Source organism: Molothrus aeneus, chromosome 5 (genome assembly GCF_037042795.1).
Source record: "Molothrus aeneus isolate 106 chromosome 5, BPBGC_Maene_1.0, whole genome shotgun sequence".
Classification (NCBI taxonomy): domain Eukaryota; kingdom Metazoa; phylum Chordata; class Aves; order Passeriformes; family Icteridae; genus Molothrus; species Molothrus aeneus.
Window position 1 is genome coordinate 46,215,944 of NC_089650.1, and position 15,036 is coordinate 46,230,979.

At 41.3% G+C, this 15,036-nt stretch overlaps 1 protein-coding gene across 1 annotated transcript in view; it reads left to right on the forward strand.

The window, feature by feature from the left end:
* The first annotated feature begins 7,846 nt into the window (after positions 1–7,846).
* Positions 7,847–15,036, forward strand: part of CFTR (CF transmembrane conductance regulator) — an 87,939-nt gene continuing 80,749 nt past the window's right edge. The window contains exon 1 of the mRNA XM_066550207.1: positions 7,847–7,899. Within this exon, the coding sequence (XP_066406304.1) occupies positions 7,847–7,899 (53 nt within the window). The remainder of the gene's footprint in view (positions 7,900–15,036) is intronic.

Genomic DNA, 15,036 nt, shown 5'->3' on the forward strand with positions numbered 1-15,036 from the left:
TAGCACAAGTAGCTTCAAGATCTCATTAAGAGAAACTTTTAACCTCATATAAGGTTTTCATTGTGTCCACTGTGAAAGGTTGTTGATTAAACTCAGTAACTCATGATATTCTGCTGACATCTACCATTAAAAGAAACCAAACCCAAAACAAGAAAAAGGAAAGACATCACTTCTTATTTTGGCTGGAGAAAACCCTTTGTGAAAGTGTCAGTCAGTGACCCAAACCTTGTTCTTTTGTGCTTGAAAAGATTATTGGTTTTCTGAAGCTTGACTAAATACAGGGCTTTAACCTACAAACCTGGATCTCAGCATGGCCTCTGGAAACAGTCTGGACGTGGGCTGAGAAGGCTGAGAGAAGTGCATTGAAAACAGGGGATTGTATGCTGCCCCACACTTTGTCTTCATGTGGAGCCCTGTCTGCCCCTTTAACCACACAGTGATCTCAAAATTCTTGGATATCTTTAGCAGGAGCAGTTATCCCACTTTTATTTATTTTTTTTTAAATTTTATTTTCTATTCTGAGTATTTAGGCAACTTCCTTATTGAAGAGGCAATTGCAGAGGCAATTTTAGACTACTAGAAAAAAAGATGAAGTCTTACAGTTCTTTTGCAACTGGAATAATAGTGGCTTGCTTCTAACTTTTTCCATTAAGTTCAGAAAATATTTGGACCCACAAAGAGTTGTTTTAGGCAAGAGTAGCATACAGCAAACTAAGCATACTTTCAAAAAGAAATGGGTTAAGGATCCATGGTGCTGCATGGATTCACATGGTAGAGTTTATACTGCACGATCTTTGCAGTAACATTCCAGTAAAGATGATTCCAGTCTCAGGGCTCTGACAGGAACTCAAGCCCTTTCTCTTTTAAGCAGTTGTAAATAATTAAGCACTTTTTGTTATGCTCTAGGTAGTTCAATAATCTTTGTTGCTCAGCTGTTTAAAATTGCCAGCGTGTGTCTTTTATTGAGTCACAGAAGGTATCAGTCTTGGATTTTTGCCCTTTTAACTTCAATAATACCATTGTTCTGGGATTATTACATGACAGTATGAAGAGGAAGAAGTTTAAGCTATCTTTGGAAACATAAACCTTGCAAGCTTGTCTGATTTGGATTTTCAAGCTCTTAACTCCCCTCACTACTTCTAGACTGAAAGCAAAAATAACCCTGAAGTTTTCAGAAAACTATTTTCTACTGCAACTTCCAAAGAACCAAATATATTTTATCAAGTGTAAAGTGAAAAAATGTACCCTACATTTGGTACCTGTTGTTTTTTCCATTAGCTTCAATGTTTGTCAAAATTTGTCTCTCTTTTTTTTTTTTTAAATTTTATTTTAATGCAGATATCCTATCTGCCAGGACAATTATTGTTTTCTGATTAAGCTGTGAACAAACTGTTAAAACCCACCACAAGTCTTGATATTAGGAGAGTTACTAACAGAGGGTTTTCACCATTTTAAGAAATCTTCTAGAAAAATTAGTAGTATAATTTTCTTATGTAATCAAGGCCAAAGTCTGAACTACTTCTGTTCAGATTCTAGGTCTTTTAGGACTTTATTTGACATAAACTTAGCAAGATTTCAGTCAGTACTTTGATAGATCATGCAGAAAGAACAAAATGACACATCAGTAGGTCTAAAAGTTTATACTTGTTTTGATGCATCCGTAAATAGATAGATAAATAGAAATAGGTTGTCACAGAGTCATGTGTTTCTGAATGAAAGAATACATTTGCATTTCCCTTATTGTGTGTCTACAATTTCAAAAGTTTACAATTTCCAGTTTAAAAAGGTATTCTTGTACTAGTTATTAACTCCATAGACCAAATGACAGCACATGAACATATCTGACTTTTGCCTGATGATTCCATGTAGTATGATGTTACAATTTTTGTTGAAAATTGTGTGCAATTTGAAGTGCTTTGAAGAAGCTGCTGCATAGTACCTGAAAAATCAACCTCCTCAAATCCAGTATGAGTTGCACCATACTGAACACCAACACACAGCTATTCTGCTATTCTATCATCAAGCCTGTGCTGTATTCTTCACTGTTTTCCCTCTTGTTATTTCCATGTAAGATCTTACCAAAATGGGATCTGCCCATTTTGCCTGTCCAGAATGAAAGGTCTGATACTTTCATGGTTCTTCACCTCCCAGCTGCATATGTTGTGCCACAGAAGCACATGCCTCATAAAAGATCTGTTTCGTTTCTCTGGAATATTAAACTGGTTTCCATATTTCTTGAGACCATGTATTGAACTAACATAGATACTGGTGAAGCATACATAACTCTGCTTGCCAAAAGTATCCAGTGTGCCAAGGTTAGAAATGTTAATCTGCTAATACTTGAAGCATTGGCTGAATCAATTTTAAGGTACTTAAGACAAGGTACTGGGATGCAGTTTTTGCTTGTGGAAGTGGATCCAACAGCTGTCAGTCTGGCATTTTCTTCATGTCCATCTATATTCTAAAAGTATTATGAATGTGGACTCAAAAAATATTTGTCTGGTAAATATCTGAGAATAGTTTACTTTTCAAGTGAATGCTGCTATAACTTTTATCTGGGTTAAGATTCAATTTTTGATATGTTTCCTGGGAATAGAGAAGCTCTTTAGAATTCATAGTGGTATAAGCCAAAACTGACAAACAGTATGTAAAGTAAGATGTTGCTAATTTGTCCATAGCTAGAGAATACTCTGAGGACTCCAGCAACTAGGAGTAGATATTCATAAGTCATCAGGTAGAATGCTTGTGCTGAATAATAAATTATACATTTACTTAAAACTGTAGTTGACAGAGTTCTTTCATTGTTGCTGCTTTGTTTTGAGTAGTTTATTAATGTGTGCAAGCAGCTCTGAGACAGAGTAATTGTTTTTTTGTAACTGGCAACTGTAGGGTAAAGCCCTAAAGCCCTGCCCTATGGAAAAGTGGCCAGACTACTTTCCCAGTTTAAGAGATATGAGGACCTATACCTGACCCATATGTTAAGGTCATTCTTTTAAAAGGATTTGAAGTAAGGCTTCCCACCATTGCTGAAATTACTTGGAATGATGAAGGGAACCCAGGTCCAACTGACTGTACAGGAAAGCTTGAGATAAAGACCAGTGTCAGCTTTGTGGATAGAGTTCTCTGCTTTTATTAAAAAAAAAAAAAAGAAAATGAATCAGACTTCTTTGGGGTTGAATGAGACATTTCAAAACAAAATTATTTACAAAAAAAAGTAGCTTCTAGTTAATTAAAAATTCAGAAAAAAATTGCGGGTTTGATTAGAAATGTGATTGATAGGTCAGTGCTGAACTTTTTCTCTCAGAAGATCAGGATTAAGAGACTGAACAAAGAACTTTTTCATTTTAAGCAACAACAGAAAAACAGTGACTTAAAGTGTTAGTTTTGACAGCTCTTTAGCTTCATTTTCTGCAGAGATTGTATTTAATATGATCATATGATCATGCTTTCTACTAAAAATTTCTACCCCTTTGTCCAGTGATATTAATCAAAAATCCAAATATAATTATTTTTTTAGAATCATAGAATCATTATGGTTGCAAAAGACCATCAAGATCTATAAAGTTGAATCTTTGAACAATCACCACCAATCAACCAAATCATCTTCTTCTCGTCTTCTTGAAAACCAGCAGTTGGATTAAAAAACAAACAAGCCCCAGAGCCCCAATGTATTGCTGTACCTAGGGAAGGGAAGGGAATGCAAAGCTCCTTTGGTGACTTCATGGCATGTAAAGCAAATCCATGCCCTGCCTTTCTCTGCCTTTCCCCTTGCCATGGGTTTGTACCCTTACTCACCATGGCCAAGTGCTAAGTAAGTTTTCTTCCTCCTAAGTTCAGATCCCAGTGAAAATGCACCACTCTGTGGGGCTTTCAGCTAGGTCAGAAGCCTTACACAGCTTTACATGGAGTCTGGTGGCTTTGGAGCAGAATGGGAACATGTACCCAAAGGCAGGAGAGAGGTCAAGGTACAGCTCCCAGGGTAGAAATCACTTTAAGTTGCCATAAACATGGGAGCACCCTAACCAGCCAGTCTGTTCCCCATGTGTGTGACTTCACACTGCCCACAGCCTGCTGGTTCTCACCTGGTTGAGTTACCCCTGCACAAGTGTGGGAGCCAGGGAACCAGCTTTGCTCACATACTCATCCCTGGGATGGCACAGGGAGCCAGCTCTACTCAGTATTCATCCCTGGGATAGCACAGGGAGCCAGCTCTACTCACTATTCATCCCTGGAATAACACAAGGAGCCAGCTCTACTCACTATTCATCCCTGGGATGGCACAGGGAGCCAGCTCTACTCACTATTCATCCCTGGGATAGCACAGGGAGCCAGCTCTACTCACTATTCATCCCTGGGATGGCACAGGGAGCCAGCTCTACTCACTATTCATCCCTGGAATAACACAAGGAGCCAGCTCTACTCACTATTCATCCCTGGAATAACACAAGGAGCCAGCTCTACTCACTATTCATCCCTGGGATGGCACAGGGAGCCAGCTTTACTCACTATTCATCCCTGGGATGGCACAAGGAGCCAGCTCTGCTCACATACTCATGCCTGGGATGGCACAGGGGGCCAACTCTACTCATCCTCCCGTTCTCGTGCCTGGCTGTCTAACTCAGCCTCACTGTGCTTTCTTCAAAGTAAAGTCCAATAGATGGTGGATGTGGATACATCTAAAGGAATCTGTTGTATCAATTTGCATTTCTGTAAAAGTGAAAGAAGTTCATTTAAATGAAATGCATAGATAATACTTAAGTTGGAGGTATTTCAGTCCCTAGAGAAGAACAGAAATATTACAGTTTATTCCTACTCACAGTAACGCTAATGACAAGTTTTACGTTCATGTCAGCTGAGTATGTTCAAGATCCCTGGGAAGGTTAGGACTCTGAAATAAGCAAGGAAATGTACCAGTGGAAGCTTTGTGGATACGTGAGAGAAAAATGACAATAAATATGTAAAACAAAACCAAGAGTTTAGGAGTTTTTGACTGAGGGATGTGTGAATGTGAAAGTATCTGATTTATTTGCAAAACTTTTGGATCACAGAGCAGGGAAGTCATCGCTCCATGGGTTTTGATGAACCATAGCTGGTACTTAAGAAAGTAGGCAAAGAAATATTCTAAGTTTAGAAAAGAAGTGTTCAAAATTAGGGAAAGTTCGTGGAATTTTTCATGTAAGAAAAATTACATAATCAGTGATGATTGATGGGATGTCTTTGTTAGTCCCAAATTTGCTACTTGTGTGCAAATCAGCTCTTATGGTAATAGCCACAGGGAGATACTGTTATGAAGAATACTTCATTACCAATTGACATTTTAACTAGTTTGGACCTGATCTACTAATGGTTTCAAATGACTGACATACCTCACTTTCTAATGTAAATTAAAAAAAAAAGTCTAATCCCCTGCTAGGTTTCTGCTTTATTCACTTGTACCAGAGATGCAAAGGCTTGGAAGGAGAAGAGCTTGTAGCAGGCTAGTGTGTACTGTTTCGAAGGATGGGTTTCCAGTCTGACCCGCTGATCTCAAAGGTCTTCTCCAACAAAGTTGATTCTCTGATTCTGTCTTTAAATTAACATTTCACCATTTTTTTAGTGAAGTGAAAAAATTTGGTAGATCTAGGTGATCTGCATATCAGGGCCTACCCAAAGAACTTCTCTCAGAAGCCGATGGAGCATGTGCGATCCCAGCCTTGCCCCGGCTCAAGCAGAGGGGGAATTTGAATCCTGGTTCGTGTTCCTACTTAAGCTCCCTGAACTCTGGAGGGGCTGGGGGCTGGCAGGCTGTGGCGGGAGGTGCCTTTCAGGTGCCCAGCACCGTACGCCCGGAGAAGCTGATCCCGCCTTCTCCCGGCTGCCGCGGTGCGGTGCGGGATGCAGTGCAGTGCCCAGTTCAGTGTAGGGTGCATTGTGGTGCAGGGTGCGGTGCAGTAGGGGGTGCATTGCAGTGCGCGGTGCGGTGCAATAGGGGGTGCATTGTGGTGCGCGGTGCGGTGCGGGATGCAGTGCCCAGTTCAGTGTAGGGTGCACTGCAGTGCGCGGTGCGGTGCGCAGTGCAGTAGGGGGTGCATTGCGGTGCGCGGTGCGGGGTGCGGTGCAGTAGGGGGTGCATTGCGGTGCGCGGTGCGGGGTGCGGTGCAGTAGGGGGTGCATTGCAGTGCGCGGTGCGGGGTGCGGTGCAGTAGGGGGTGCATTGCGGTGCGGGATGCGATGCGGGATGCGCTGGCGCTCCGGGCCCGGCTCCACTAGGTGGCAGGATGCCGAAGGGCTCCGCGCTGCTGTCCTGGAGCCTGGGCGGATTGAGCCCTGCCTCTACGTATTGTCTGAGGACATGATAAAACGCGGACAGTTTCCTGGAGTCCTGCTTGCCCGCGTTTCTTACTGGTTTTGTCATTAATAAAGCAGAATCGGGAAGGATTCGAGGGAGGTCTGAGACACAAAGGAGCCCGGTGCGGTGACAGGGTAAGAGGGCACTTGTTGGCTCCGCGATCTACGAGGAAGAAATGTCAAGGCAAAGTGAAATTCTTTAGGAAAGCACAGCGGGGTGTAGCGAGAAACTTTGAAATAAAGTGTCTGGAAGTTTGGAAAGAGTAACAGCTGGTTAAATTGTAGCGCAAGCTATAAGTCCCTGGAGAAGTTCGTTCGCTTCTTTATAGAGCCAGTTTAGAGGGCAGCGTCTGCGTGATTAAGAAAGCATGGTCTTCTCCATTAGTATCTTTTTAAGTTACAGAAATGAAAGGACACTGGAGTGTGTAAATATCAAAACAAAGCAGCAAATAAAATAAAATCCTGTACAGAATTAAATCACATATTCTTTTTTCTTGCTTCTTGTCATCTTTGTCTCTCTCAAGTATGCTTTCTGTTGTGTGCCATTAAAGCAGTGATTTTGTTTGTATGGCACACATATAAAGCTTCAGAAATAGCCTTAGTTTAGATCTGGGCGTTTGATTACTTACTTACTAAAGATATAACTTAATAAAGATATAACTTACTAAAGATAAAACTTCAGTTCCCACCGTCTCAGTTCAGGTACGGGCCTGACAGAGAACTCGAACAACTGAACCAAGTGTACTTTAAAGTGGGTATGATCGCGCTTGCCCCGCACCCTTCCCCGGGCTGACCGCCCTCCCTCTGCCTTGTGCCCGTGTGCAGCCACGCTCGCCCTCGGGCCCGCACAGGCGTAGGGGCGGCGGACGGGGGCTCCTGGCCGCGGATACCCACCGAGGCCAAAAGCCGCCTCGGCCCCCGCGGGTCTCGGTGGGCTGCAACAGGCGCCCCGTGTGCCGGGACGGGCTCCGCGGTGAGGAGCTGCGCGCTCGGCAGGGCGAGGGGGTGTCCACGCCCCGCCGGGGCTGTCCTCGCTGCGCTGTCCCCGCTGCCCTGGACAGAGGGCAGAAGGCCCATCGGGAAGGGTGCTTTCCCCACCTCGGCACTTGGTCAGCAGAGGGGATTCGTGCTGGGGAGAGGCTGGGGACCGTGGTGGGGTGGCTCGGGAAGCTGAGTCGGCAGGTGACGGGCTGGGCGAGAGCCTCGGGGAACCGGGGAGGAGAGGGTGCGGGGGGGGCGGCGGGGCGCGCCCGGTGCGCGGTGCCGGGCGCGGCGGGGAGGCGGGGGAGGAGCGGCGGCGGCGGCAGCGCACGGGCTGGGGCCCCAGCCCGCCCGCCTTTGAACCGGGGCAAAGCAGAGGCGGGGAGAGGGGCCGGGGCAGGAGGCGGACGGTGACATCAGAGCGGCCGGGCGGATAAGGTGGGAGAGCCGCAGGAGCGGAGTGGGCGAGCGAGGCGTCAGCGATTAGCGGCTGCCTCCGGTTCCCCGCTCACCGCATCTCATCGCACCTCACCTCACCATGCAGAGGTCTCCCCTGGAGAAGGCGAACATCTTCTCCAAACTTTTCTTCAGGTGGGAGCCCCGGTGCGGGACGCGTGCGGGCGGGGGCAGCGGGCCCGAGCTGGGCAGCGGCGGGCAGGGAGCTCAGGGGGGCTCCGCGCCCCCAGCCCAGCCCAGCCCACTCCGCCGAGAGGGGAACCGGGCACCGGGGAGCCCGTGAGCTCTGGAATGGTCTGCGGGGAGAGCGGTGGGAGTCTCGCTGGTTGATGAGATCACTCTTTTTTGTTGTTGTTGCTGAGGTTTTAGCACCGGGAATGGGCTCCGTCAGGTGTCATAAACCTTTGCTGGACCCGAACTGATGAATTTATGACATAATTTGAGCAACCTTTGGTAGTTGCTCAACTAGTTAATCTGTTATTTCATGTAAACTTTGAGAACATTGTTGGGTGGTAGGGAGCAGAAGGGAAATGCTCTCAGAACAAGGATTCCTTCTGTTTTGCTCTTTGAGTGTATAGCATTTGCTCAATGTGCAAGTGCAATATACGATCTTACTGGAAACAATTCCTTGCAAGCCTTGAAAATGTTCTCTTACAAACTAACTCCCTAGTGCCTTTTCTTTCTAAAAACTTCAAATAAAAGGAGAAGGAGCCAATACCGGTGCCTGGGCACAATGTACTTTGTAAGACAATATGGAAGCTGAGTATGTCTTATGTGACATCACTAGAAATGACACTGTGAACTGGAAAGAACAAATAATCTTTTTGGCATTGGCCCACACAGCACTGGTTTTGCCAGAGTGCTGGTTCCCCCTTTTGTTACTGGAGGGTCTCTTGCATGGCAAGGAAGGGCGGGAGGAAATCATGCGTAAGATGTGAACATGATGACTAAAGTGAGAGCACATGGAGTATAACTATAACATTGTCATGAGGTCTCTGCCTGAAAAACTGAGGGCTTTTGGCTCACTTTTAAATGCTTTTGGGATAGCTTTCAGCAGGTTGGTCTGTATGTTTTTAAAAATTTCTTAATGGGACTCTGTATGAGTCACTGTTTGCCTGTCTCTCCTCCTTTGGCTCATTTTAGCCAGATATGATAGAGGGGAATAATCCCAAATATAATCTGTTCCTAAAGTTTCACAAACATCCAGGTAAATGTAGTGATCCTATAAGTTTTCTCCAATGGTGCTGCAGTGGGAAAGAAGCCTTGCTTGCTGCCATATACTGTTAGAACCAGAGATATGCATGACAGGGATGTAAGCAATTATAAATTCTCTATAAATGATGCTTCAGTCAGTGCTCCTGTGAAGTATAAGACAGAAATCTGTAGGAAATAAGTATGTATCTAATTTATTAGCTTGAAGGGGCCACTTGCTGTATTCAATTTTTTTTTATTTATAAACTTCTATAAATTTATCATCCTAGAACCTAGGGTGTTGAAGGTGTGAAGGAAAAAACCCAATAAGATAAAGCAAACACATGTCTAATTCCTACTGTAGTGAAAGTTTCCATGTTTGAAACCAGATGCAGTTCATGCTCATTAAGTACATAATTAACCATCCTGAGGCCTGAGCTCATCTTTTAAATCACAGTGTTTAAGTCAATTGAATGTTGGTTTAATCATGTTTAGGATGCATGATGCATTTTACGATACCAGCATTTGGTCAAGTGACTGTAACCAAAGTGATAATAATAAAATATGTGAAGTTAAGGAGATCTTAATGATGAATATTAACTAGAGTAAATAAATGGAAAAAAGGTGTATGGAGAGAGATTGCTTTTTTCAATGACAATGAGATAGATGCTGTCAAGTACAACACAGTACATATTTCAGTGAAGTAATTTTTATCAGAGTCTGCAATGCATTTATGTGTGAAGTACCAATCTGAATATAATGTGATAAGTTGAAGATCATGTTAGCACATGTGATGTTAAAATATTAGCTATGATTATTCAGGGAATCTTGCTGATAAATATATTACTATTTAATATTGTACAAGCTGTTATCAGCTATAGGTGTGTAAACATATTGGCAAGGTTTTATTGCTTCATAATCTATCCTGTTTGGGTAGGAGAGACAGGTTTAATGTGTTAAAGTCAGAATGTATCTCTCTGCTCATAACTGAATAGTTTATACATATTTCAGTATTGATTGGACCTTTTTTCTTAATTCTTTATGCAAAAAAAAGTGAGAAAATATCTTGGTATACAAAGAGTAGTATCTTATAGAAAGTGTTATCTTTTTGTTGTATTAGTGATAGAGATACTACTGGGGCAAAAAAATTTGCTAGGAGTGGTCATGATAGTAAGTATTTAAAATTAGAAATTGACTTTCACTCTAAATTTTAAATAGTTTTGGTTTAAAAACTGAGCTTTAGTGGTTAAGAAACAAATGTGAAAACAAGTGGTTTGAGATCTTCCATTAGGGGGACGCTTTAGAAAACAGAAAACACTAGATACTGAGAGTTTGGGGTTTCAGGGATTCTTTTGTGTTTTGCTGTATTTTCTTTATTACGTTTTCAGAGTTGATCTCTTTTGTTCCCTACCTCACGCAAAACATTCTTTCTGTTCATGGGCAACTTTTGACCTTGTTTAAAGAAAACAGAGTTTTATGCAGAATAGCCAGATCATCACATGCTTAGCTTCATTTTCATTGTGAAGCTTCACTTTTGTCTTTATAACCATTACTTATTTTGGAGTTTTGGGGTTATTCAGGGTCAAGGCCATATCTTTTGTCACAAACAATATCAGACTACTTTGCAATCACCTAGTTTTTATTCAAAATTAACTGAGATCAGGAAGCCTTGTTAATTAATCAATTTTTATCTGAGAACTGGCGCACGGAGTTATTGCTGGAGTTTCAGAAATGGCTGCAACTGTGAGACAATTCTGATTTTATTACTGTTCTTTTACAAGCAACTTTAGATGTAAAAATACAAATTCTCAAAAAGTAATCCTTGTGCTTGTATCCAACTCTTTAAACACATACCTTTGCTTTGGTACCTGTCAAACGTGACAACACTTGGCAAGACCGAGTACTTTAGTACCTGATTCATTATTAAATACAAATGAGAAATACCAACTAACCCAGCTTTTGTGTCAAGTCTTCTCATGGATTCAGTCAATCAGATCTGCTCTGGTTGCTTCTTGCATCTGTACATTTACACAGCTGTCCAGGGGTTGCTAGAACAATTTAGCCAGTATGGGATAAATGTTGGATTCATTCTTTTGCCCTGTGTGTGTTGTGAGGGCTAGGAAAAGGAATTCAATTCCCTACCTCACCTCTTCTAGGAAATGTTAGCATCGTTTGGCAGTGAAGATGTTTTAGTTTTCTATCTCTGGCTCAGCTACTCTTTAGAGCATAAATCAAGAATTACTGTGTACTCTTCTGAATAAAAAACTTCTTTGCAGGTCCTAATTCCTGGTGTGAGCTTCTTATGAAGTCTGCTAATAACCTTTAGTGTGGATAAGAAAATTCAGGACTTAAGTTTTGGAAGTACTCAGCCCGTACGCTACAGTAATGTTATTCTATCACTCTTTGTAGCTTAATTCAGTCATAATTTCACGTTTAAGAGTGCCTTGTACAAGATAGTTTCTGGCATTTTCCTGAAAATTAAATTGTTTCCCTTCAGAAAAAGGAGCTAAAGCCAGCCCTTTCCTGGGCAGTCCCTGCTCTATCCTTGAACTGCGTATCTTAGAATTCAGCGACAAGTTACTTAGGATTTTCATTCTTGAATTGAAAAATCTTGTGTTTTCCTTGCAAAGTTTAACATTTAGTGTGTAAATTTTAACTCAAAATTTGTCCTGACACTGTTTTGAGTTCCTAAATGTTCCAAATTTTGTATAGGAAGCTTAAATGCCTAACTCATGTCTATAAATTTCACTCTGGAGGGCAAGTGTATGCAAATTGTCATAACCAATATATATTTGGACCCTCCCTTATCAATACCTAGCTATAGCACTTTGGTCATCTTTCCTCTTTGAAAAAGGAGCCTCTGTGTGCAGCAGCAGATGAATGGCACAGTGTCATGCCTCACTTTCTGGGGCAGCCACCTTAGGCACTTCTACAGGGCAATGTTTCTGTAGTGTGTTCTTAAGGCCCTGCATGTCACTAGCCCTGACGAGCTGCCTTGCACTGACCCCAGGCATTGTAAATCCTGGCTGTTTGTGGTAACCAAGCACAGATGCAGCTGCAGCCCAGGTTATGGCCCTGTGAGGCTGCCTGATCATTTGTCTGCTGCCACAAGTGGTCCTTGGAGACCTGCTGGTGTGCCAGTCCTGCAGAGCTGTCTAAACCAGCAAGGTGTCAGTTTCTGAAAGTCACAGGATTCAAAGATGTGCATGCAGGTTTTGGACTCCTTCTGAAGATCTGACTTCTATTGCTGCTTCCAAGGTAAAGTATGAAACTTGAAGTGAACTGGAGAAAGGATGGAGAGTATTCTACACTTCAAGTAATTTCAGTCAGAGGAATACCTTCTTTAAAAATAAGGCTAAGTTGTGTCCTTGGCTCAGCCTATTACTGTATCCTTGGTCTAATGACCAAAAAGGCAAACCTTGTGTAGCACAGGGATCTTCTCTGGCTGCTTTATACCTCTACAGCACAGATGCTGAGATCAAGTTGCATCTGACTTCTGAAATGTGTTTAAAGTCTGTTTTCTTCCTGCAGGAAGAAGACTTACTATCTTGATGTTCAAAATAAATTATCAAGCATTTGAAATATTTGCAGACCTGTCAGTACCTTGTTATTTTCTACATGATTATTTAATTTTGGTGAGATAGAAATAATCCATCCAAATCCTTGATTTTTTTTCAATACTGTAGGCAATGACATGGTTAGTAGATTTATTATCTGTATTATAGAGGCTTCTAAATGCACTGACAGAAATTTGAAGTCCTCTGTACTAAGCAAAATATTTGATAAGGAAGTATGTTTTGAAGATCTTGAAGTCTAAGCAGATAGCACAAAGGATGTGTTAAAAAGAAGTTTCCTTACTAATACTTTAGAGAAAAAATGGGGTACACAACGATTGTGGTTTGTCCTAGAAGCATGTGCTGGAGTGAGTGCAATCTGCCTGAAATCTCCTGTCCAGAACTTTGATTGCACAAGGGTATTTCTGGTGTGACAAAATTATTTCAGAATATTTCTGCAGTGAACAATTATCACCTCTTTCATCCTGAAGAATCTGAGTCTCTCAATGTCTACATTTTTGGATATTCTAAATTTCAAAGTGGTGAGAATAGTGTGATTTATTGCAAGAGGTTTCTACCTGTTGCTGTTGTCTTGGTTTATGTTTTTTCTCTTTACCCACCCTCCAGCTTTGCAGCATACATGTGTAGGTGTAGTTGTGGAGGCAGGATGGTGCCAACTTGACATCCAGGTAATAACCTGTCCCCTGAAAACATTATGTCCTCTGAAATAAGTAAGTTGAAGGTGAAAATTAACTAGTATACAAGGAGACATTGAAACACTGCCAAATTTTGCCATGTGAATTTGTAGATGCACTTCAACTGCCTTCCACGAGAATGGGGATAGGCCTGGGTGAGACAAGCAGGAACTCAGAGGCTGTTTATGGATCAGCCCCTCTCTTAGAAGGAAAAGGATCTGCATGAGCTCTTTCAGTCAGCAAGTAGCTAATCCAAGGCTGTATTGTCATGAAACTCCCCAAATTAGAAGAGAATAAGTAGGTATTTGACACATATTTTGAAACAGCATTGTTTTTCAGAAGCCTAAACCAGAAGCTTTTAATTTTAAACCGGAAAGAGAAAATCCAAGGTGACAGCTGGTAAAGGTACTTGGTTTTAGGTACATTCCCATATTTTAATGCTGGTATTTATCCTCTATTTTTGCCCCCAACTTTTAAAATAAAGGATGTGAACCTTTGTTGTATTGGAGTCATTCTGATCTCTCACTTTAACTTTCAACTTAACTAGTTTTAAAGTTAGTCTGTAAGTTCAGGAATGCTTTTATTTCTCTATAGGTAATAAATACAAAAAACAAAAACCACAAATGTCCCCCAGTGTTGCTTTGCTCAAAGCCCAAGACTGTTTTGGAAATCAAAGGATATGAGGCATTTTCTCATTAATTTGCCAGTATCATGCTAAGGAGTAGCATCATCAAATACCAGGATACAGAGAAAATGGCAAAGAGCAAGTAGTAAGAGAAGCAACACCTAATTCAGGGTTGATTCCATATTACTGTAATGGTAATTTACATTTTGACCCCTGGTATTAAAATTAAATAAAATGTGACTCTGTTCACTTGTTTGTTTATACCTGACCACATATCAGTCATTGGGGTGGGAACAAATCATAGTTTTGGAAAGGGCCATTGCACTTGATGCACAACTCTATGTTATTTGTTTAGGAAACATATCTTTAAAATCTTTAAAATTAGGTGAAATATGTTGCTGTCACTTAATGACACTTCCGGAAGGTTTTAAAATTCAATTAAATCATGAATAGCATTGCTCTTCAACAGTTTTGGTGCAAACTTTCTGTTATGTTCCTCGTTCTTACAAAGGACTAGGAGAAAAGAAATCTTTCTTTTATTCTTGCTGAGGGATATATAATTGAGAAAAAGAGTGAAGATGGATGAATATCCTCACCTAGTCAGTCTAACTGTAGGTGTATGCTGAAAGAGCCTTGCAAACCTTGCTCATAGCACATCATCACCACTGCTTTTTTGTTTGCTTTCCTAAAGAAATATTTGAAGCATATCTTACACTTGACTTTGGTACCTAAACAATTGACAGATTGCAATACAATAATATATTCTGTCCTTCCATCTTGCACAACCTATCCCCTGAGGTGCTTTGTTTTGTCTCAAATATCTTCAAGTACTTCTGCAAACTGAAATACTTTGACTACCTTACTAATTGTAAATATTTAAGTATTAAATATTAAAAAGTACTTGATTTCTGTTAAAAAAATAAATTAGCAATTAGATAATAATTTGAATAAGTGTCACTTCACAAAAACTGGGCATAAAAGACAAGACTTCCCCAAGAATCTCTGTGGCATAATCCTAATTAAGATTTGCTATTGAAATCCTGGGGTTTCAGCAGAACATTGATTATTCTTAAAATGGTGATGCTCACAGCTAGTGGCAGAGTCAATAATATTGCAGCTAAATACTTTCCATGACAAATAACCTCTCATGGGGAAGAATTGTTTATTAGTGAAGAAATTAAAATCTTAATTTTTGTGATCTGGGGGA